This window comes from Sorex fumeus, unplaced genomic scaffold, assembly GCF_029834395.1.
Source record: "Sorex fumeus unplaced genomic scaffold, SorFum_2.1 ptg000047l, whole genome shotgun sequence".
In the NCBI taxonomy this organism is placed as follows: Eukaryota; Metazoa; Chordata; class Mammalia; order Eulipotyphla; family Soricidae; genus Sorex; species Sorex fumeus.
This window is the reverse complement of record NW_026606104.1, coordinates 34525109-34550207: the sequence shown is the minus strand read 5'-3', so window position 1 is coordinate 34550207 and position 25099 is coordinate 34525109. Positions and strand designations below refer to the sequence as shown.

The 25099-nt window shown below is 47.8% G+C and overlaps 1 protein-coding gene across 1 annotated transcript; it reads left to right on the top strand.

Annotated features, from left to right (window-relative positions):
* Positions 1-24960, top strand: SDHB (succinate dehydrogenase complex iron sulfur subunit B). The gene is made up of 8 exons (XM_056123169.1): positions 1-180; positions 9698-9825; positions 15164-15249; positions 17372-17508; positions 18264-18380; positions 20379-20480; positions 23687-23809; positions 24726-24960. The coding sequence occupies exons 1-8, from the start codon at positions 109-111 to the stop codon at positions 24801-24803; spliced, it is 843 nt and encodes a 280-aa protein (XP_055979144.1). The 5' UTR covers positions 1-108; the 3' UTR covers positions 24804-24960.
* Positions 24961-25099: the final 139 nt, after the last annotated feature.

The following is a 25099-nucleotide window of genomic DNA, read 5'->3' as shown; positions in this document are numbered from 1 at the left end:
GCTCCTGGGCGGCTAGCGGGGCGTCCCCACCGGCGGCGGCGGCGCGGTGCTCGGCGGGACGCGGGCGGAGGACGACCTCGGGGCCGAGGGGCGGGGCGTCAGACCAAGATGGCGGCGGTGGCTGCGGTCTCCTTGAGGCGCCGCTTTGCGGGCGCCGCGGTCGGCGGAGCCCGCCTGCAGGTGAGTGCCGGGAGCCGGGCTCGGGGGTCGCGGGGGTCGCGGGGTCGCGGGCCCGGCCGGGAGCCTGCGGGGCGGCGGCGGCGGCCGCGGAGGCCCCGGGGCCGGGCCCGGCGCACCCTGCGGGCCCCCGCGGCGTGAGCGCCCCTGGGGCCCCGGAGCGGCGCCGGCGGCGGCTCTGCCCGACTTGGCGGCAGCCTGTGCATTGCGCAGTGCAAACTTTTTTTTTTTTTAAGAATTTATTTTTCTCTTTAAGAATAGATGTGAAGTCCATAGAAAGACCTTGGGTTGCTCAAGGTCACATGGCCGGTGGGGGACGACGGGGCGCCGAACGGGAGTAGGCGGGTTGCGACGCCCGTCTCTGCCCCCGGCGAGTAACGGGGCCCGGGTGCCGCGCCCGCCCCCAGGCCGCCGGCCTCCTGCACAGGCTGGACACGTCCCCAACGCTGCCCGGGCCCGGGCCCGGGGATGGCAGCTGGAACGGGCGCCCCAGCTCCGCGCGGATCCCAGCCCCTCCGCTCCGACCTTCGTTTGCTCTATTGGGCAAGGCGGACACCGGGACTCCGAGTGTCCGAAGCCCTTGCAAGTCGCTTCCTTGCTCGGGGCTCCTCGCGGAGGCTTTGTAAGGTGGGGCTAGCGGGAATTGATGCCCTGCTGGAGATTTGAAAGTAAGGGCTCTCCCCCCCACACCCTAAAAAAATTTATTATTATTTTCACTGGCTCAGAATATCAACCAGGAAATAGTGGCGATGGTGTGCGGTAACTGTGTACTGCATACCCCTTGAACACCATCGTAACCTTATTACCTACGCTGTCATTTAAGATTTGTTTTAGAAAGAAGTGTCACATCCAGAATCTATACTTGTGCTTGTGTTTTGTGGGAAAAAAAAAAAAAACTTCCTAGCATACATCTGGCACAGGGAAAAGCATTCAAGGAATGGTTCCTACCCCCTTCTTGCACTCACGTGACAACTCCTTTTAAGTGACTTCCTCTAATCCTACCTTTACAGTGTGACATTGAACAGATTGTTTTATGGTCTTTGAGAAACGGAAATTGGGGAGGAAGACTGCCTATTAGAACCCCAAGGTGATGTTTTCTGGGCGATCATGGTGATTAATAATGACCTTGTTTCTCACTTCCTTTCGCAATTGCTGAACCAGCAGCTTTGAGAGTTTTAAAGCTCTGCTTAGTCCCTGGAGACTTGTTTCATAGGTCAGTGTTAAGATTCTAGGCGAGGCCCCTGCAGAGCTTCCTGAGGGCAGAGAAATAGAAGAGCCTGCCCAACTCCTGTAGTAACATGCAATCCATATCCACAGAAGCCACCCAGACAATCTAGTGATGAGCTTAGTGGCTGGGTCCCCATCTGTAATATTGCCAAGACTGTAAAACATAGTAGAATTTTTCCTCTGAATTTTCTTTTTTTTTTTAATTTTTTTTATTATAAAATTTTTAATAGTGACACATCATGTGGTACAGTTGCAGACTTACACATTATTGTGCTTGGGTTTCACTTATACAATGATCAAACACCCATCCATCCACCAGTGCCCTTTTCCCACCACCATGGATCCCAGTATCCCTCCCACCCTCCATCCCCCCATCCCACCCTGTCTCTGTGGCAGGGCATTCCCCTCTGTTCTCTCTCTCCTTTTGGGTGTTGTGGTTTGCAAATGAAACATTGAGTGGCAATCATGTTTGGTCTATAGTCTATTTTCCTCTGAATTCTTTTCTATGCTGTGGAAATACTGTTCTGCCTCTAAGTAATTAGCTGCCAGATATTAAATGCTGGCATCACGGCTGCTTGGACCTGAGGTTGAAAACCTAGAATACTTCTCTGCTGATCAGAATAAGATAAGGATTTATAGCGTTTGCCAGTATTGCCACTGTCTTCTGGGCTATGCCAGGTGCTTAATCCTCTTAATCTTATGGGGTAGATTTTAATACATCCTACAAAAGAGGAAATACAAAGAAGTTAAGCAATTTGCCACTAAACTCATAACTACCAAGTGGTGGTAGAGCTTGGATTTGAATAGCGCTCGCACTTTTTTGTTTTGTTTCTGAAAGAGAGAGGGCCTACCCAGCAGTGCTCAGGCTCCCATGGAAAGTTATGCTTACCTCCCAACACTCAGTTTTATTTTATTCTGATTTTCATTTTAGGCTCCATGGTTTATAACACTTCAATTACAACATCTCGTGCATAACACATTCCTGCACCGTACCCTCCACCAGAGTGTCTACTTCCGTTGTCCACACAGTGCCAAATCCTCCTTTAACTCCGGAGTTCCCCCTCCTGTGCTAAACTTCCTACTGAAGACCAGTTCTCAGTCTCTGTTGCCTTTGGACATTTGAATCTTTGTTTCTTCATATCCCACTTAGGTGAGAGAGAATTCTCAGGTTTTATAGAATGAGGTAATATGCTTTCGAAGTATTCTGTAACTGATGTCTTGCTTCATTAAAAATTTACATTACCCAGATTTCATAGTGTACTCAGCCACTGGGTGTTATGGATTGAAAAATAAAAACGCTTTTGGACTAGAGAGACAGTGCAGCAGGGAGGGCACTTGCCTTATACCCAGATGGCAGGGTTTGATCCCCAGCATCCCGTATGGTCCCCTGAGTGCAGAGACATCAGTAACCCCTGAGCACCGCTGAGTGTGGCCCAAAAAATAACAGCAAAAATGCTTTTGAGGAGCCAGAAGAATGATGGCTCAGACAGGCTTTGTTTGCAGGAGCCCCAGGTTTGACACTCCTTGGCCCCTCAGCCCACACACACTGCTGGATGTGGCTCCCCAAAACTACATGGACTGTCTTCCATCGTGGGTGTTGCTGTAAATTGCTGGAACAAGGGGTTTGGAGCGATAGCACAGAGGGTAGGGCGTTTGCCTTGCACTTGGCCAACCAGGGTTCGATTCCCAGCATCCCATATGGTCCCCCGAGCACTGCCAGGACTTCCATTGTGGGTGTTGCTGTAAATTGCTGGAACAAGGGGTTTGGAGCGATAGCACAGAGGGTAGGGCGTTTGCCTTGCACATGGCTGACCAGGGTTCGATTCCCAGCATCCCATATGGTCCCCCGAGCACCGCCAAGAGTAATTCCTGAGCGCAGAGCCAGGAGGAACCCCTGTGCATTGCCAGGTGTGACCCAAAAAGCAGGAAAAAATAATTGCTGGAACAAAGAAGAAAAAAGCTCAAATTTTGCCCATCACCCAGCTACCCTACATTCTCCTTCCCTTGCTATGACTGAAAATTGACTGCTTTTTTTTTTTTTTTTGGCTAATCCTTCACCCATGCACTCTCCATCCCATCACTTGCTAAAGAATAACTCCGACATTTCTCCAGTTCTCCATTCAGTTCTCATATTGTGCTGGTTTTCCCAAACACAACACACAAGCATTTGTAAATTTTAATTTTGTTTTGTTTTGGGGCCGCACCTCAAAATCCCTCCAGGCAGAACTCAGAGGACCATATGGGGTTCTGTAGATGGAACCCAAGTTCGTCACATGCAAGACAAGTGCCCTTCTCACTGTGCTTTCTCTCTGGCCCCAAGCATGCTCTAATTTTTCCCATCTTAAAAAATAAGTAGGAGAGGCTTCCAGAAGCAGGAGCTTCCCAGCTTGGAAGCGAGCCTGGTCCAGGCATGCTGAGTCCCAAATGCCCAGCCCTACCGGACAGTGACTGGCTCAGCAACATGTCCTCACATACATGGAGGATGTGAGCGTGTGTTGCTAGAGGACAGAACGTTAGCCAGTACAGTATCAGGTTCCTCACAGAGTAGGACTGATCTTGGAAGAGACTCCAAGCCAATGAAATGCCCAAGTCCACCAGTCTTCGGGCTGAAAACTCTGGGGCCTTCTCTGGTGGGACGCAGGCCTGCAGAAGTCCCAGCAGCCACACCCACATCCCACAACCTCTGGCATATAAACATCCAAGCTTCACAACTAATCTCAGAAGACCTAATCTCAAGAGAAAGAACCATCCCAATTCTACAGGTCTTGGAGCATGTGACCACATGTGCAGCAGTGTTGACTTGTCCAAATTCCACGATACTGGCAGCCTCGCTGGAGCACAGCAGATTAAATGGCAAAGTAGCATAGAAGCCCACTGAGCCCATTAAGCAAAAACAGTATCACAGAAGGTTCAAGAGCACAGCTAGGTAAATCCCTAGACCTAACTGAGGACTTAATAATGCCATTGTGAGTTATAATTTGTAACAAGCAATATAAAATTATTTTGTGCGTGGTAGTCAGGCAGAGGTGTGGGTAGGAAACTGGGGACACTGGTGGTGGGATTGGTGTTGAAACATTGCCAGAAACAACCTTATTATGAACAACTTTGTAAAACACGTTGTTACAAATAAAGGTAGAAGAAAAAACTAAGCAGGGGTTGGTTAAATTGTACAGCGAGTAGGGTATTTGACTTGCATGTTGCCGACCCGGGTTCAATCCTCAGCAGTGATAGATGTGGTCCGAAAAACAGAAAAGCAGATTTGGGCCAGAGATAGTGCAGTGGGAAAGGGACCACTTCCTGAGTACAAAGTCAGGATTGGCCCTAAGCATGTCTGGGTATCCCCAACCTCCCCAATAGCCCTTTGTATCTGGATCAGCACAGCACCCTCATTCTCAGATCATCTGATCACATTTTCCTCTGGTCATTGTGATTTCAGTATCCTTTCCTAATTCCTGTGATCAGTTCCTTCACCCCAAACTTGAATTTAAATTAGTTGTTTTGAAAAAAAAAAGTGCCATTTTTAGGGAACACCAAAACTTATGTTGCAGTTTGTTGTCTTATGATACCCTGTTGTGATATGGCCTTATTTTTTTTCTGCCTTACGTCATTGATCTGATCCGAAGTTTTTAGATAAATCTATCCCCTTTGAGGAAGATCTGCTACATAGTCAGCTGGGTCAACTTTGTGAGGGGGGAGGGATTCCTTTACGTATCTTGTGGTGTCAGAGATCAAACCTGAGATCTCACAAGTGTAAGGAAGGCAAGTGCTCTTCCTCTGAGCCACAGCGGCTGCCCAGACTGCTGTGTCTTTCTGGAATGGATAGGAAGCAGGGAATTAGAATGTGGTGTCAAAGTCAGGACCTTTGAAGGTCAATCTGAGCATTAGCCCTCCAGGTGTAAAATACACCTGGCAGCAGCCTGCACATAATGAGATTGCCTTTTGTGCCCTGGAGTGACAGCTGGCAACCCAGAGCTCCAGGTTTGTTTTTGTTTTGGCCTCAAGCTCAGGTGCAGGGTGCTGTCTCGCCCAACCAGAGTGCAAGGACTGGAGGGAGGATGGCACTACTCTGACTTTGCAGCGCTGGGACGTCTGGGGAGTAAGGTGCTAGAGATCAAACTAAGGTTGGTGGGACCAGAGTGATAGCACAGCGGATAGGGCATTTGCCTTGCACAGGGCCAACCCAGGTTCAATTCCCGGCATCCCATATGGTCCCCCAAGCACCATTACACCTGGAGAGCTAATGCTCAGGAGGGCTAATTCCTAAGTGCAAAGCCAGGAATAACCTCTGAGCTTCGCTGGGTGTGACCCAAAGAGGCAAAATAAATAAATAAATAAACTTAAGGTTGATTGAAATCTGGCCTTCACTAGTACTTTCATGGGAAACATAAATGTGTTTGTTTTTGTTCCCCTTGTGGTTGATTTGAGCCCTGCCTGGGGGTGGCTCCCACACCTCACTGCTCCCTGGACCACTACTCCCTGGAAGCCACACTTCCTAACTAGCACTTACACGTTTTTCAGGTTGCAGTGTTTTCTGGGAGTTGCACCCTTTATGGTACCCGGGTTCCACACCTCAGAGCTCCCTGGACCACTCTCCGGCATACATAGGACACTGAGGATTTAAATTGATGTCTATATGCTTGCCTGGCCCATACTGTACCTGGGCCTTGATTTTATTTATCTGTCTGGGGCTGGGCCTTACTCTGGTGCACTGTTCAGGGGTTGGTCTCGTGTTTCTTGGACACCATATGCTCATGGATCAAGCCCAGGCCTTTTATCTCTTTCCCTAGCACCTATCTCACTGACTTCCGAGTTTGGTGAGTTTTTAAAAACAGAGACATAAGGCCAGAGCGATAGCACAGCAGGTAGGGCGTTTGCCTTGCACACGGCTGACCTGGGTTCGATCCCCGGCACTCCAAGCACCGCCAGTAGTGATTTCTGAGTGCAGAGCCAGGAATGACCCCTGAGCATCGCTAGGTGTGACCCAAAAAGCAAAAAAAAATAAATAAAAATAAAAATGGAGACATAAAGCCGGAGCAATAGTACAGCCAGTAGTGCTGTTTGCATTGCACAGAGCAATGCAGGTTCGATCCCCAGCACCTCATACGGTCCCCTGAGCACAACCAGGTGTGGCCCAAAACAAACAAAAACAGAAAACTAGAGTATCTCCTAGTGGTTACCATCCTGGGCACTTTGTCCCAGAGAAACGAGACTTAATGTTCACACAAAAACCTGCCCATGGATGCTCATTACAACTCTATTCATACCAGTGTAAAATAACACACATCCTACACCATTTTATGACTGTGTATTGGCACCAGAAAAAAAAGAGAAGCTGTTGAAAACTACTGATGTAGACATCTGTCAGTGGGTGCATGCATCTTGTGATGGAATACTACTCAGTAATAAATATTGAAGTACACAGTAGGATTGGCTGGACTTGCAGAGAATTATGCTGAATGGGAGAAAAAAAGGTCAGGGGGCTAGAGCCATACAGCATGTACGGTACCTACCTTGCATGTGGCTGAAACAGGTTCAATCTCATACGGTCCCCTGAGCACTGCCAAGAGTAATTCCCAAACTCAGAGCCAGGTGGAACTCCTGAGTATCACCAGGTGTAGCTCAAAATCAAAAAAGTGCCCCCCAAAGAGTCTTACACTCAGTGGCCAGACAGATAGTGGATGGGGCACTTGCTTTGCACATGGCCACCTGGGTTCTATCCCTGGCTCCCTCTGTGGTCCCCTGAGCACCAGTAAGTGTGGACCAAAAATAGTCAAAAAGATGGGGCTGGAGCAATAGCACAGCAGGTAGGGCATTTGCCTCGCACACAGCCAGTCTGGGTTCGATTCCCAGCATCCCATATGGTCCCCCCGAGCACTGCCAAGAGTAATTCCTGAGTGCAAAGCCAGGACTAACCCCTGTGCATCACCAGGTGTGACCCAAAAAGCAAAAAAAAAAAAAAAAAAAAAAAAAAATCCAGGGTGGAATCATTATGCGTGTAACGGTATGGTTAGTGTTCAAGTTGTGAGGCTGTGTTAGGATTTACAAGCTGTTGCCAGATAAGAGGTTTGTGGACTTAGTGTTTCTTACAAATGCCCGTGGATGTAAGTTTCATACCTCATTAAATCTAGCAAAAGCAACAATCATGGTGGGAAGCATTGAACAAAGAAAAGTTGCTGAGCTATCCATTTTTTAAAGAACTTTTCCTCCTATATACCACAAGGTGGCATTAACCAGTTGTTCCTGCCATTTTGCAGAATGGATCTCAGTTGGAAAGCATTCATTTGAGAAATAACTTTCGTTTGATGGCTGTTCCTACCCCGCTGGTGATAGAATGCTATAGTCCAGCTTTCATCCTCACACATTTGTCTCTCATGGAGGACAAATGTTTATATTTTCTTTTTGTTTGTTTTGCTTTTTGTTTTGGGGGCACACTCAGCTATGCTCAGGGCTTACTCCTGACTCTGCACTCAGCTAGCAGTGCTCAGAGGACCATATTGAATGCCAGGGTACTTCCAGATGTGACTCCAAGCCCAAAGCAAGTAAAGTCAAAAAAGCACCCTCACAAAAATGTGTAGCAACTGCCTGCACAACCCAAGACGCATTTAACTTTCTCCATCAAGTTCTGACGCATAAAATTAATTGTCAGTCCCCAGCACGTTGGCCTAGCTCCATGAGACACACTGCTGAGTGGGGCCAGGCAGGCTGAGCCCCCGCCCTGCTGCAAGGCCCAGGCCCCACCCATACCCACTTCCGCCAGCATGAGATGTCATGCTGCTGTATCATCCCAGTTCCACAGCTCCTGGAGTGCCCGGCTACATACACAGCCACGCAACACCTCCAGAGTCCACAGTAGTGACAGCTCAGTAGGAGCACATAAAATTAGATGTGAAAATTACATAGGAACCCACTAAGCTGAGTAAGCAAAAACAAACAAACAACAACAACAAAAAAAACGAAGGCTCTACTAGCACCTACAGCTCAGTAAATCCTTAGGCAATGACTTTAGTAGTACCAAGAGGAGATATGTGTTCAAACAAGCAATATAAAGAAAATTTTGTACCTGCTAAGAGTGCAGCAGAGTGGATGGATAACTGGGGACAGTGGTGATGGGAAGGTTGTACTGGTGGTGGTATTGCTGTTGGAATATTGAATAACTGAAAACTATATTACGAATAGCCTTGTCAATCATGGTGCTTAAATAGTTTCAAACATTTTTTTAAAAGATTAATCTTCACAGGGGCTGGAGAGATAGCACAGCGGGTAGGGCGTTTGCCTTGCACACGGCCGTCCCGGGTTCAATTCCCAGGTTCGATTCCCAGCATCCCATATGGTCCCCTGAGCACCGCCGGGAGTAACTCCTGAGTGCAGAGCCAGGAGTAACCCCTGTGTATCACCAGGTGTTACCCAAAAAGCAAATAAATAATAAATAAAATAAAAATGTACTATAGATTTAAAAAAAAAAGATTAATCATCACAGAGCCAGAAAGATTTTACAGGTTCTTGCCTTACATGTGGCCAACCCCAGTTCAATCCCCAAGCACTGCTTGGAGTGACCCTTGAGCACCAATCGGCGGGGGAAAACACCAGCATCTTTTGATAACTAGAAGTTTTCTAATCTATTTCCCCAAATGACCTCTGAAGTACTGCCTTCAGAACCAGTGATCTTTCACTCAAAAGTAATTTCCCAAAAAGTGATAGAAGTAATTGTTGGCCACACAGTGGTGATTTTGTTGTTGGTGGTTTCTCATTCTCAGGATAAAATTTAGCTTTGGTCTCTCACATCTTCCTCTAAAGGGATCTCTCCACTCCTCGGCATTTTCTGAAGCCATCTGCCTCCTGCTGGGCTTCTCAGCTGCTCTGTGCCCACCCCACCTAGGCCCTGAGACATGTTCCTCAGCTTTAATCACCCCTTTCTCCATCAAGTTCCAAATCCCGGCTTAAATGTCATTCTTGGTTTCTTTCACTCGTGTGTACGCTGTGTTCTTTGACAGCACTCTGTACTTTCTCACCAGAATCTCTCTTCTGTTACTCTGAATCCTTAATTCCTTCTTGCTCACAACAAAGTAGGTACTGAAAGGCAAGGGCCATGTGTATGCTGCGACGTGCCTTTTCACGTCCCAGCACCAGATGAGTGGTGCTGTTTGTTGGATATTGTTGCTTTCCCAGGAAAAACATGTCAGTATTGTGTGGATTTGAATCATTATTGGCGCTTACAGTGCCAGCTCAATAGGGTCTATCTCAGATTTTCAGTGGTTTTCCTTCTTCCTGACTTTTGTTTGTCTGTTTTCCCCAGGCCTGCCGAGGAACTCAGACAGCTGCAGCCACAGCTCCTCGAATCAAGAAGTTTGCAATTTACCGATGGGACCCCGACAAGACTGGGGACAAACCTCGGATGCAAACTTATGAAGTTGATCTGAATAAGTGAGTACCCCAGAAAGCAGATGTTTGATGATGAGGGTAAATTCTTGATCTGATTCAAGAACATGCTTTTCCCATTCTTAGAAGAGTTAAAAACAGACCATCCAATCGCTCTGGTATTGGTCGTCCTTTTGTGTTTGGTTGGTTGGTTTTGGACTACACCTGGTGGTGCTCAGGGGACCACATGCTGTACAAGGAATCAAACCACGCTTGGCCCCATGCTAAGCAAGTGCCTTAACTCCTGCACTTTCTCTCTGGTGTCATCTATTTTTAAAACCAAAATAAGGTTGGTAACTGATTTAAAAAGATAATACCAAGAATCACTTTTATAAAACTCTTTTTCTTCTAATTCAAAAGATGGTGTATTTTAAGGAATGCAGTAGAGTTGGCTTTCTGTGTAGTATTTGAAGTCATATAGAACATTACCAATTTTTAATTTGGGGGCCACACGGGATTCTGCTTAGGGCTTATTGCTGAAGCTGTATTCAGGGATTCTTCACTTTGCTAACCACGTGTAAGGCAAGTGCCTTACTTGCTGTACTGTTTCCAGCTCCTGTTTTCTGTTCTATCATAAGATTGCCACAAGTTTTATTTGGTTTTGGGGCCATACACAGGTTTGAGAGCTACTCCCAGCCCAGCATGAAGGGGACCAAGTAGTGCCAGATATCAAACCCAAGGCTCCTGCATGCAAAGCAGACACTCATCTCCACAGCTCATAAATTGCCACTAATTCAGTGGCTAAAGACAGCATTGATGTATTAAAGTCCTGTAGGTCATAAGTCTGATAAGACCTCAGACAAGCCTATTGTGTTCATTTCTGAAAACTGAGGTGATATTCACTTGTGCTCCATTGGGCAATTGGCAGAGTTTACTTCCATACAGTTAAATTGAGACAGAGGTGCCCTGGATTTTGTTTTTTCTTTTTTTTTTGGGGGGGGGGGGTTGGACCACACTTTAGGGTACTCCTACTCAGGCTAATCCTGGTTCTGTGTTCAGGGGCCACTCCAGGCAATGCTTGGGGAGCCACACGGAGATTCAAACTGGAGTCAGTGGGATACAAAGTAACCACCTGATATGCCCCAAGCCCTTTCCCCTCAACATCCAAAAGAGTGAATCTTTGTAATACTACAATAAGGACACTGCTGGAATTCGTTTCATTTTGGTTTGGGTGGCCACACCTGGCAGTGCTGAGGACTTACTCCTGACTCTGCTCAGGAATCCCTTCTGGCAATGCTTAGGGAACCCTCCAGGGTATTGGGAACTGAATCTGGGTTGACCATGTGCAAGGAACAAACCCCACCTTTGTTCCAGCCCTGGAGTTCGGTATTTAGAGAGAAAATATTTCAAGACAAAAATAAGACTTTCTGGTAAGTGCAAATTAAAAGAATTGGTAGCCAAAAGACTTCCATTACATGAAATGCTAGAGAAAGTTATTCAGCGTAAAGAAAAATAGAATGAGGTAGCACTCAACTATCTTAGTAAAGGAGAAATAAAACACTTTAAAAACAAAATTAAATCTTGGTATCACATACAATGTAATGTGTTGATCATACCTAAGGTCTCTGTAACATTGTATCATATACAATGTAGTGTATTGATCATAAGGTCATTGTAACATTATATCATTCAGTATATAATGTGTTGATCATGCATATTGTTACATAAGAGCAGGAAATAAAGTGCCCACAAGATTGCAAATTGTTCATATAAAAATAAGTGATACAATATTAACTCTGGAAAAGTTGACTTAGAGTCCTATAGTAACTTTTTTTTTTCTTTTTGGGTCACGCTTAGTGGTGCACGAGGGCTACTGTGCACTCAGGAATTACTTCTGGCGGTGCTCAGGGGACCATATGGGATGCTGGGAATTGAACCCAGATCAGCCGCGTGCAAGGCAAAGGCCCTACCCGCTGTGCTATCGCTCCAGCCCCCCTATAGTAACATTTTTTTAGAGTTGCTTTGTGGAGGCCAGACCCAGCAGTGCTCAGGAGCTGCTCCCTGAGCTTTCATTTTAATTTGGGGCCAGAGAGCTAAGACAGGGGTAAAAGTGTTTGCAAATTTTGGGTATTCATCAAACCTCAGGATATGTTGGGGCATTTTTAGACTTAGAAGTATGTTTTATATCTAATACAAATTCAACTATTGGGCTGAAGAGATAGTACAGTGGGTTAGGGCATTTGCCTTGCGTGTGTCCCACAGGGCTTACTTCTGACTCCACGCTTAGAGCTCACTCCTGACTATTCTGGGGGACTATATGGGATGCCAAGGATTGAACCTGAGTTGGCTCCATGCACAGCAAGAGCCCTACCCGCTGTACTATTGCTCCAACCCCTCTTTCTTTCTTTCTTTCTTTCTTTCTTTCTTTCTTTCTTTTCTTTCTTTTTTAACAAAGGTGTTGTTATCAAAATTGAGTTACATGTGGGACACCTCGTTACAGAATGGCTTGATGTGGGGATAAACCCTGTGCATTTGGTGACTCAAAGTGTTAGAAACAAAGTACTGAGAGAGAACAATAGTAGAGAAAAACAAGAGCTTTTCCGTGATAAGGTGATGGAATCTAAAAATAACACAGGGGGCTGGAGCAATAGCACAGTGATTTGCCTTGCACGCAGCCGACCTGAGTTTGATTCCCAGCATCCCATATGGTCCCCTGAGCACCGCCAGGAGTGATTCCTGAGTGCAGAGCCAGGAGTAACCTGTGTATCTCCGGGTGTGACCCAAAAAGCAAAAAAATAAATAAAAATTTGGAAATAGAAAAAAGAAAAGATGGTAGAGTCTAGGCCAGGAAGCTGGCTCAGAGGGCTGGCGCTGTATGCTTTGCACCTGGGAGCCCGGGGTTCAGTTCTCAGTGCCACAGAGGTCTCCAAGCACTGCCAGGTGTGACTACTTCCCACCACCACCGGCCAAAAAAAAACATGGTAGACTCAGGCTCTTACCTTCTTTAAAGAATTCCCCAAGTCTCTAGTTATTCTGCCAGAACGGATGCCCCATGCCACAGTTTTGTTTTAACCACTGATGTAACTCTTAACACCAAATGAAACCTAGCTCCCGGTCAGCTTTCTGTAAAGAATCGAGCGAACAACCATCAGCTTGTCTACTGTGGCACTCGAAGACCTCAAAACACTAGTGATAACACTTCCTCATCCTAGAATAGCAGAGGGGTTTTTTTGTGTTTTTTTTTTTAAGGTTGCAGTTCCCGTTATTAGCAGAGGGCGTTTGTATAGGGATCCGAGAGATAGTACTGAGGGTAAAGATGACCTGGGTTTGATCCCCAGCATCCCCTATGGTCCCCCGAGTCCACCAGAATTGATCCCTGAGCACAGAACCAGGAGTAAATCTTGAGCATCTTTAAGTGTGACCCAAAAAACAAAACAAACAAACCCAAATATGTGGGTATTTGTATACTGCTGATAGACTTGCAGATAATATGCATGTTAACCGAATTTTTTAGGGTTATTTTGCAAGATTCATGTATACATTGGTTATCACATCTTAAATTTGTAGTCTTAGCTATCAAAGATACCAGTAAAAACGGTGTGGGTTGGGGGAGATATGGATAAAACTGTAGGAAATAAGGGAGATAGGATTTCTTTTAAATTCCATACCTAGAAAAGTGCTAAAAGGAAAGAGCAAGGAAGTAGATGTGTTGAGTACTTATCTATGTGCCAGGAACTGTGAAAGCAGGGTGCTTTTATTTAACGTCACAAAATTCTGTGATAGGAATGTTAGCTTAGTGCTAGGGAGATAGTACGACGAGTAAGATGTTGCCTTGCACATGGCTGACCTGGAGTCAGTCCCCAGCACACCATACGGTACCCCAAGCCCCACCAGGTGTGACTCAAAATAAGGGAGAAATGTTAACTTCATCTTTTAAATAAAGAGACAGACTCAATGAGCTATTTCCGTAGAATCAGTCTCTGTAACCGTAGTCCTAAGAAACTAAATGTGTCACAGACACCGTTCTATGTTTTATTTTCCCTTGCACCGATTCCTCAGCAGCAGTCCTGTGAGCTCCTGCTCTCTGTGCCACATAGCGGGAAGCTAAACAGAGACTCAGTGGTGTGCCTATGACCTCGTGAACATCAGCCATGGGTCAGATGAGACTGTTGGGCCCCAGGTGTGAGGGCTGCTGCTCCAATGTTCCTCCCAGGTCCCGTGTGCACAGAGCACTCTGGACTAGAGGCCTGTGTGATTTTTCTTTCGTTCTTTGTACCATGTTGGGGTGGGTGATTGGGTGGGTTGATTTGGGGGGCTTACACCTGACTGCTCAAGGTTTTCTCTTGACTCTGTATTCAGGGTCTCTCCTGGCAGGTATCTGGGGTAATAGCAGTTTTAGGTGTCAAACCCAGGTCAGGGGCTAGAGGATAGTGCAGCGGGCATTTGCACAAAAATTCCCACGTCAGTCAGATGCAAAGTGAACACCTTCCCTGCTGTCCTATTTCTCCAGTCCCCCAACTTTGTTTTCTGTTGTGGTAATACGTTACTAATGAGATATTTAAAACTACTTGATGCCTATATCCTTAAAATTAAAACCAAAAATAATAATAATAATAATAACTTATTTGGGGAGATTTTGCAGGGAACACTAGAAGTTATAAAATTAGGTGAGCGATAGTACAGGGTAATAAGTCACATGCCTTGCATTGTGGCCAGTCTGGTTCAAATGCCCAATACCTCGTATGGTACCCCAAGCACTGCCAAGAATTACTTCTGAACAGAGAGCCCCTGAACAGCACCAGGTATAGCCCCAATACCAAAACATAGTCGAGATCAGATGGCAGTGAAGAGCCAGCCCCAAGAGTGAGCAGTGGACACTTTGCCTGTGGGAGGACAGCACAGAGCCTAGAGTAGCCCCAGACACCTCACTGCCTGGCGTGGTCTTCCCCCAGGGAAAGAAAGTAAAACTCAAACAAAACTGCTAGAATACAGAAGTTGTTTCATCACCTCCTGACATTCCTGCTTTAGATTTCCATTTCTTCAGTGTGTGTGTGTGTGTGTGTGTGTGTGTGTGCGCGCGCGCACCATGATTATTGAACTTGAGCTCTGTGGAGGTGTGGCTCAGCAGGCAAGCACGTGCACGCAGTCTCAGTTTGATCCTTAGCGCCACAAAGGGAGATGAATTAAAAACTCAAATACTTAAGATGTGACAAAACTAAGGCTAGCGAACATTCTGAGAATGACCTGAGGAGGCCAGACAGATGAGAAGTCACCGCTGCAGAGCTCCTTGGACACTAGTCAGTTGTACGCAGAAGGCCTTTACCATAGTGTCTCCTTGGTCATGAGCAGAAGGCCTTTCCCATCGTGTAATTTTTATTCCTATCGGGCTTTTTATTTTTGTCAGATGTGGTCCTATGGTGTTGGATGCTTTAATCAAAATTAAGAACGAAATTGATTCTACCTTGACCTTCCGAAGATCATGCAGAGAAGGTAAGTCTTTCCTTCCCCCTTGATCCGCTGACTCCCACAGCCCCGGGGCAGCCCTGACTGTCAGGACACAGAACAGGGACAGCCCTCTGCCCCTGGACCTTGCTGAGCAGTGAGCTTCCTGTTCTTTAGTACCTTAAAGCTAAACCACACTAAACCACAATTCACATTGGTTTCAGAGTTTGCTTCCTTTCAGGAACTTTTCTGTCAAGTGGTTTTTCACGCACTGCCACACCCTCAGGCTCTTAATTCACCTGTACTACTAGTCACGTTTCCCACTGCTGGGCTTGTTATGAAAGGGGGTAGAAATGGAAATTGTCAACTACGGCTAATGCATATGCATGCTTAATTCTTGTTCAACCTGGGGTGCATATGTCCCCTCCAGCTCCCAGCATCAAGTGCTCAACACCGCAGGTAGGAATGTGCTAAATAGATACAGCATTTCCCTTGGGACTGGAAGGAGAAAATACAGCTGGTAAGCCACTTGCTCTGCACATGGCCAAACCTGGTTCAGTCTCTAGCACCCTATATGGTCCCCCAGGTCCCAGCAGGAGTGCTAGGGATCAAACCCAGGTTGGCCATGTACAAGGCAGAGGGTAGAGACCCACTGGACTGTGGCTCCAGCCCAAGTACCTTTCAAGTGTTTTAATATTTACATGTGGCTGACTCTGCCTGAGTTTCAGCACTGTATGCCTTCCCAGTATCATCACTGCTGTGCCCAGGTCATTCTCAGCACTGCATCCTCATGTCCTGACATTGAACCATTGGAGAATTGCCAGGAGTGGTCCCCAAGGAGAACAATACTTGGGAGTCCTATTCCTAAATCCTGATTCTAAGACATCTGTTTGACATTGAGCTGCTCTGAGAGAACTAGAGTTAATGTTGAAAAAATGGACAGATACTCTAATTGTTTGACTAAATCCTGCTGTTCAGAAAATATTCTGCATTAATCCTATACTTTCCCCTCTGAGTCTTTGCAACACAGGAAACATGAACACTTTTCAATTACCTTTTCACATAAGATTCTTTCAGAGTCAAGCACGTAAGGTATGACCCATGTGGACTGAAAAATGACGCGCTTTTTTCTCTTTTGGGGGGGCAGGGGGGCTTTTAAAGAGACGATTTATTAGGTTGGTGTTTTGTTGGCAGGGTGTGGGGGATCTACACCTAGTAGTGTTCTGGAGACTATGTGGTCCTGGGGATCAAACCATGCCTTCTAAAAGTGTAAAACATATACTCCGGCCCTTTGAGCCATCTCGCTGGCCCTGGATATTTTCTCCAACAGACACATTCATGGAGCATATGCGTTGTAGAAACAACAGAATAATAAGCTCTTTGGATAATCTGTAACTGAGCCTAAACTTGAAATAACAAAGGTAATGTTGATTTGCTCTGACTTACTATATGTGTTTGCATCAAATAGCAGTGACTTTTGATACAGGTTCATTTATCACACGGAACATTGTGCTGGGGATACGGCTCAGCAGTAGAGCCCTTGCCTTGCAAGGGTGAGACCCTGGGTTCTGTCACCACACACACCCCAAAATAAACACTGCCACGTGGTACTGGCCTGGGCCAGCAGTGCCGGGCTCCTTCTACCTTCACTGCTGTCCTAGTGCCCGTCCTTCTGTTATTTCCATCCTCAAGGTTGTCTCATGGCCACAAAACGGTGTTTTGTTTTGTTTTGCAGTACCCAGGATTAAACTCCAAGCCTTATACACGTAAGGCACACACTTTGCATCACCTCCCTGACCCCACAGAATGGTTTTTAGAATCACAGCCTTTAAGGGTCAGCGACATAGTACAGGTGCCAAGGTGCTTGCACTTTGCCTTTGACCCTGGTTTGTACCACACGCCCCAGTACTGGCATCAGCAATCCCTCCCTGAGCACTGCTACAAGGGGCCTCAGAAACTCCCCACCCACGAGATAAATAAGAACTATAGCCTTGAAGTCATTGTTCTAGGCAGGAGGACAAAGAGGATGAAAGACCGCAGGAGTCCTGCCACCGGGCCTAGCCAAGGAGTGCTGCCACCGGTGCCGGAGTAACTGCCCTCCAGAGCAGAGAGCTTGGGGTAGACTGCTCTGGCACGGGCGACAGTGCGTCCAGTGTATCTTCTCTCCCAGGTATCTGCGGCTCCTGTGCAATGAACATCAATGGAGGCAACACGCTGGCTTGCACCCGAAGAATTGACACCAACCTCAACAAAGTCTCCAAAATCTACCCTCTTCCACATATGTATGTGATTAAGGACCTTGTTCCTGTGAGTTGCTGCACCACCCCCCCCCCTTTTTTTTTTAAACTTACAAAATTGTTTGCATGGGGAGACGCATGTATGTGTTGTGTTTTTGGTTTTGTGGGGCAGACTTGTTTGTTTCAATAAGGAATTTGAGTGGTAAAAGAGAAGCACAGTGAGACAGTCCTCCGCCAGCTCATCTGCTGAGAGGTGTCTGAGGATGACAGGACACATTTTAGAATTGGGACAGTCCCAGAAACGAAAAATTTGGCCATAGCTATAAAATTCCTGTAGAAAAATACCAGTTGGGAAATCAGCAGTTGCAAGCCTTCATTTTTGTCTCTCTGTACTCGACACTGAGCTCTGGGGAAAAGGGAGAAAGGACTGTGGGCTTGGGACATTTCCCACACGAGTGAAGGGCAGATTGCTCAACCCCGGCTAACATCATGAGCATTTCTCCTTGCGTAATCTTCCTAGTGTCCGTGCTAGAGGAAGAGTGACTTCTGTCTGTCAGAGGGCAGGATGGGGCCCCTGTGGTAGCACAGCGGATAGGGTGTTTGCCTTGTAGGCAGCCATTCTGGGTTCAATCTTCTATTTCATATGGTTCCCCCAAACCTGCCAGGAGTAAGCCCTGGCACTGCCAGGTATGACCGAAAAACCCAAAAAAGGGGGTGGGCGGGGGGTTGTCAGGGAAAGTAGGCCTTGTCTAAGGAATGCGATAATTGAAAGTGGAGTGGTGATGATGAAACATGACCCTTTTCTCCTCTTCCTCCTAATCTCAGGATTTGAGCAACTTCTATGCTCAGTACAAATCCATCGAGCCGTATTTGAAGAAGAAGGATGAATCCCAGGAAGGCAAAAAGCAGTATCTGCAGTCCATAGAAGACCGTGAAAAGCTGGTCAGTAGTCCCCATTTGTTGCCTTGGTTTGAAGAATGTCTTTGCAGAGATATTTGCCGAGCAGTGTGGCTGGGGTGAGCGGGAGGGGGCTGGGGGAGCAGACAGCTCTGAGGGGCAACATGAGATAATGTGGACCATTCAGTGTGTTCTCAAAAGCAAGCCCTGATGGGGATCCTCTCAGGCCAAGAGGTGTGAGCCCATGTGAGCCCAGAATGGACCAGGGTCCTGCCCTGCCCACTGCTACCATGTTGCCAGCAGTTAGTCCTTTTCCACCTCCTCAAAAAAAAAAAAAAAAGCCAGCATAGTCATGTGTCATTTATTGGCAGCAAAACCTCCTGGGAGATGCCTGCCACGTGATCTGATTGTTGTATGACCATTCAGATAGTGTGCACACACAAACCTAGCCATCACCAGCTGCTCCACACCACACTGCCTTCACGTGTGAGTCCATCACTGCCTGCCAGCACCCTGTCTTACCCACGGAGTGGGATCGTCCACAGCAAACCCGGGCCAGAGCCCTGAGGGTCTTGCCTGCCGCACCTCTGCTGTGTGGACACTCACAGGCCCCCGCCCCCTCGGACTTGCAGTTTCTGTCTGTTGGCCGTAAAGTCTTCAGGTGAGGTGTTGCCAGACCGCATAATTAGTCTCCTTTTGTGCCACTCTCCCTGCTGAGATGTCTCTGATCCGCCTCCTCTCTCCCAGCACCCTGCACCTTAGTGTCCTTGAGGGAGAGAAGAGGAGGAAGGGATGTCTAATGGGGATGGGTTCCTGCAACGTCTGTCGCAGGGCCAAGGACACGTGTCCCACAATCCCCACTTCATGGACTCCACACAGCACCTACCCACTGGCACACCAAGCGCACTCACGGGCAGGGGCTCTGTCTGACACACTGTATCCCACTATCTTGCTGTCTACTAGTTTACCAGTCGATATTGGGGAAAAGGAAGAAATTGTGCCTTCAGAATCTTGAGAAATAATTTTCCATAAAAGACAGCTCTAGGAGCGGGGATATGATTCAGCGGTAGAGTCCATCCATGCTTTGCATGTGCAAGGCTCCGAGTGAGAATGCCTGTCTTGGAGATGATGAGGGTCCCTTTGGTGACGTAAGAGCCACAGCGTGCTCCTCCATCAAGAGTCTCGCGTCTAGGACAGAGCCCTGCACCCTTTCAAACTCCCAGGGTTGGGCTGTAGAGATAGTATTTGTTGAGACATTTGCTTTGTGTGCACCAAACTCAGGCTTCATGTTTGGTACAACATACAGTCCCCTGAGCACCACCAGAAGTGATCCCTGAGCAGAACTGGTCTGGCGACCTAACATCACCCCCTCCAATGAAACATAAAACTCGAAAGTAGATCTAGAGAGACAGTACAGCAGGTAAGGCACTTGCCTTGCCCACTGCTGACCCTTGTTCGATCCCCAGCACCACACATACAGTTCCCTGAGTCCACCAGGAATGATCCCTGAGCACAGTTGGGTGTGGCACAAAACACAAAAGCAGTCAAACTCCCAGGCAGTCTGCCACATCAGGATGAAAGCTGGACTGGCTACTCCGGCCCAGCTGGTCAGCTCACATTCCTCAGGGAGGCAGCTTTCGGGCTAGCAGATGTCTCCTTGATGTGGTTTCATTAATCAGAAGAGGGGTCCCCAGAGCTTATTTTCTAGGTAATCAAGATTTACTTATGTACACAGCTTTTACATAGCCTTTTTCACTTCCTTAGATAAATATCCTGAACATAACCTTTTTTTTTTTTTTTAAATTTTAAAAAGTCATAATGGGGGCTAGAGTGACAGTACAGAGGTTTAGACCCTTAATAATTGGGGGGAACCCAGAAGTTGTCCTGAGGGGAGGAAGCGCATCTGATTGTGCTTGGGGGCCTTGCAGGATCAGACACGGGTCTCCCTCATGCAACTGTGCACTCCGGCTCCTTGCTCCATCTCTCTGGCCCACAGCTCTTTCTCTAATGATCTCTTATTCCACCCCCCTTCTCCCTGTGCAGGATGGGCTGTACGAGTGCATTCTGTGCGCCTGCTGCAGCACCAGCTGCCCCAGCTACTGGTGGAATGGAGACAAATACCTCGGACCTGCGGTTCTTATGCAGGTAAGGTGCTTCCGTAGTTGCTTTAGAAGAAACAAACTCAAGCGTCTCGCCGTCCTGGAGACCAGACACTGGCGGGCAGTGGTATCTTTCACTAGCATCCATTACAGACAGGGTAAAGGTCTTCCCTTGGTTTTCAGTAAATCCAGAGCTTCATCTACAAAATGCCTTCATTTCCATGTCGTGAGTGCCTCTCCAACGAATAGTGGCCTTTTTTGGTAGATCGTGCTTCAGATATTCAACCTTACTGGACTGGAGATAGGGCTCGGCTCTGAAGCACTTGCCTTGCATATTTGAGTGCCTGACTTCAGTTCCAGATACTGCAAAAGATAGAAAAAGAAATGTACCCCAGTGCATTTAGCCCCCCTGAGCTCTTTCTTTCTGGAGCAGCAGTACTTTCGGCTACACCTAAGTTTTCAGGTTTTTCTTACCCTGGAAGCAGTTTTCAGTCTTGCTTTGGGGGGTGGGGGGAGGAGAGTTGTTTTTGAACAGTACTTGGCTGTGCTCGGGATTACTCCTGGCTGTGTGCTTAGAGATCACTCCTGGCAGGTCTTGAGGGACCATATGTAGTGCCAGAGATCAATCCCAGGTTGGCTACATGCAAGGCAAGCTCTCCCTACTTGCTGTATATCTCCCAATCCATAATTTCCACCTCTTCTTTCTTTTCTGGGTTCCTCCCCCCCAGTTTTTGGGTCATACCATCAATGCTCAAGGGTTACTCCTGGCTCCACACTCAAGAATTATTCCTGGCAAAAATAAAATGTTTTTTTAAAAAATAGGTGGCTGGAGTGATAGCACAGCGGGTAGGGGCGTTTGCCTTGTATGTGACCAGCCCAGGTTCGATTCCCAGCATCCCTTATGGTCCCCCGAGCACCGCCAGTAGTAATTCCTGAGTGCAAAGCCAGGAGTAATCCCTGTGCATCGCCGGGTGTGACCCAAAATGCAAAAAAAAAAAAAAAAAAAAAAAAAAAAAAAAAAAAAGAATTACTCCTGGCAGTGCATGGGGGACCATATGAGATGCCAGGTATCGAAGCCCTACCTGCTGTACTGTCTCCAACCCCTCACAATTTCCAGTCTTTTAGCCAGGAAGCTTTCCTCAAAGAAATTTCTCTTTTCTCCTTCCATATTAAAAGCCTCTGGGCCCAAGGCAAGAGCTCAGAAGGCTGGAGTGTATGCCTTCTGAGCAGCACAGAGCTGGGGCAAGTTTCTGTGCACCACTGGGTGTGGCCTTTCACCACTAAGAGAGGCTTTCATGCCTTTCCCCATATGCTTACATCACCGCAAAGAGAATGATCTTCTTTGTTCCAGGAAGGGTGTGCATTTTAGACTTGTGGTCACTGCTTAAGTTATGGAGCCAGAGAAATAGCCCGATGGGCTTACTCCTGACTCTGCACTCAGGAATCACTCCTGACTTGTTGGGAGGACCATGTGGCGTGCCCAGGATCAAACCTGGGTCATCCGTGTGCCAGGCGAATGTCCTACCCACTGTACTATCACTTCGACCCCAATTCTTGTTCATTTTTAAAGAAAGATAAAGTAATTGGGACCAGAGAGATACTACAAGTAAGGTGCTTGCCTTCCATGCTGACAACTTGAGTTTTACCCCCCATCAGGAATGATCAGTCCCTAAGCACAGAGCCAGGAATAAACCCTGAGCGCAGCTGAACGTGATCCAAAAACAAAAAAATAAAGTCTTAAAAAACTAAATTAGTTCAAACAGCTGGAGCACGTTTGTGTGGGAACACCAGATTCAAGTTCCTGCACTGTGTGGTCATCTGAGCACCACACCAGAGGTGTTTGGCTCCAAGCACCCAAAGACAAATGATAAATGTGAACTAAGTATTCATAGTTAGCACCTGTACCAAGAATGAGCCACCGGAAATTGTTGGAGTCCCCCCAGCACCAACACTACAGCAAGCCCAGTGAAAATAGGCTCCATCAGCTTTCAGGGCTCAGGTGACTGGGTCGATGTACTGGTTGAAAGAGAGATTGTACAGCAATTAGGGTGCTTGCCTTGCACGTGGCTGACCCAGGTTTAATCCCTGGCACTCCAGGTGGTCCCTGAGACCACCAGGAGTAACACCTGGGCACCACCTGTGTGACCCAAAAACAAAAAAATCAAAATAAGGAGGGTTGAGGGCCAGAGAGCTAGAGGTATTGAGGTTTTTCTTGCACAGAACCGACCCCGGTTCATTCCCCAGCGCTGCATATGGCATGGCACCACCTCAAGCCCCACTCGGATGACTCCTGAGCATAGCTGGGTTGGCCCAGAAACAATAATAAAGAGAACCTGTAAGTGAAATTCTTTTTCATCACCAAGAGAGATGAAGAGACTCAATACGTTCCCTACCTTCTTTGGTCTGTAATCTGGGTGGGAGGCTAATAAGCACTAATAAACATGAAATAATTAGATGCCTAGTGGCATATAATTAAACACCAGAGAGGCGCAGGTCCATGTGGGTTATAGGTCTTTGGGGATCGTTCATCAAAAGGAGTCAGAGCATCATTGAGAGCCTTTACTGAAAGGTGGCAGGAGGGGCTGGAGCTGTAGCATAGCACGTAAGGTGTTTGCCTTGCACACGGTTGATCCGAAATCCAGTATCCCATATGGTCCCCCAAGCTCTGTCAGGGGTAATTCCTGAGCTCAGAGCCATGAGTTGTCCCTGAGCACCACCAGATGTGGTTCAAAAAACAACAACAGAAGATGGCAGGGGGTGCTGGAGAGAGCACAGCGGGTAGGGCGTTTGCCTTGCACGCGACCGACCCGGGTTCAATTCCCAGCATCCCATATGGTCCCCTGAGTACTGCCAGGAGTAACTCCTGAGTGCAGAGCCAGGAGTAACCCCTGTGCATCGCCAGGTGTGACCCAAAAAGCAAAAAAATAAATTAAAAAATTTAAAAAATAAAAAATGGCAGGGGGCTGGAGCAATAGCACAGTGGGTAGGGCATTTGCCTTGCATGTAGTCGACCTGGGTTTGATTCCCAGGTCCCCTGAGCACTGCCAGGAGTAATTCCTGAGTGCATGAGCCAGGAGTAGCCCCTTTGCCGCCGGGTGTGACCAAAAAAACCCAAAAAAAAAAAAAAAGGTGGCAGGAAGTACAGTGGGGATAAGTCCTCTAAGTGAGAGACTTCAGCCTTCTGCGCCCAGGAGCTTTGGGCTGAGCTGAGTGCTGCTACCCTGCTGAGCTCTCCGGGCCTTGGTTTTCCAGGCCTATCGCTGGATGATCGACTCCAGAGATGACTTCACCGAGGAGCGGCTGGCCAAACTACAGGACCCGTTCTCGCTGTACCGCTGCCACACCATCATGAACTGCACAAAGACGTGTCCGAAGGTACGAGGGGCTACCCTTCGCTCTGCCGTCCTCCCGGGGTGAACACTCTTCCAGGGGCACTCACCAGCCCCCCTCAGGAGCAGGGAGCACCCGGACCTTGAGGAAGTGGGGCGCTGCAGGAGTCTTTGAACAGAACCCTGCATTTGGTCTGCCCAAGTGAGCCCCTGGGGGACCGTATCATCTCCTTGTCTCTCCTCAGTGCAGCTCTGCTCTCCCTTACTCATCTCGCTCTTGGTGTCCCCCTGCTTCCCCTGACCTCTAGCCATACCCGTCCGAGTCCTCGGCCCCTTTTCCTCTGAGAGAACCTCTCTGCCCAGCTCGGCTTCCCACGGCCGCCCCAACAGGGCGGCCAGCTCTGGATGGCTGCCCTGGGCTCAGCCCTTGGTGGCAGGCAGAGAGCACACGGGCCACAGAGCTGCACACACGTGCCTTATCTGCAGAGGCTGTCCAGGCAGTTTCCCTAGGAGGGCAGTGAGAAGGCTGGCAGCTGACACCCAGCGTGACCGGTAACAGTAAGGCTGGCACCACTTCCCAAGGTCACTCAGGTCAGGGCAAGAAAGTGGCCTTCTGCATCCCAGTCGTTTCTGTCACGTGCCTCAGATGCCGACGGTGACGTGTGAAAGACAGAAGAGGTGCTCTTTCAGAGGGGCGGGGCCCTAGTGGGAGAGAGCCGGCCATTGCAGTGGAGGCACAGCCGGAGTGCTCAGGGTCCCGTGCAGTGCTGGGATGGAACCCGGCCTCCCACCTGCATCATTCAGCCTTTGTCTCGCCACCCCTGAGCTAAGGTTTCAGATGTCTGAGGACAGACTGGAGAAATTCTCATCCCCCGGGTTCTAGTGGACTTGATTTGCACTCCCCCTTCTTTGACTATACTGTGGGAAAAGTTGCACTCTAAAAGGTACTGATTCTCTTAAAGGGGCTGAATCCAGGGAAAGCAATCGCTGAAATCAAGAAAATGATGGCGACCTATAAGGAGAAGAAGGCGTCTGCTTGAATGTCCCCATGGTTCAACCTGACCTGGTCAGCTCAGAGCTGGACATAATTTATATATAATTTGAAATCCTTCAGAATTATTGATTTTCGTGAATACTGCATGTATAATAAAAAAAATGTAAGGGAAGAATAAATGATACTTTACTAACAAAAAAGAAGCCTGTTTCTCTTTACGCACTGCAGAGAATGGGAGGGTACCCGCAGGAGTGTGTGCCCTTGATGCACCGAGCCATTGTGGGTGGGCCCGGTGCAGGATGGAGCGGCCCCTCTTCCCTGCACCAGCTGTACTCCTTGGGC

Coding starts and splice junctions, on each gene's coding strand:
- SDHB (XM_056123169.1), top strand. CDS start 109: ATGGCGGCGGTGGCTGCGGTCTCCTTGAGGCGCCGCTTTGCGGGCGCC. Junction 181..9,697: donor TCGGCGGAGCCCGCCTGCAG/GTGAGTGCCGGG, acceptor TGTTTTCCCCAG/GCCTGCCGAGGAACTCAGAC. Junction 23,810..24,725: donor GCACAAAGACGTGTCCGAAG/GTACGAGGGGCT, acceptor ATTCTCTTAAAG/GGGCTGAATCCAGGGAAAGC.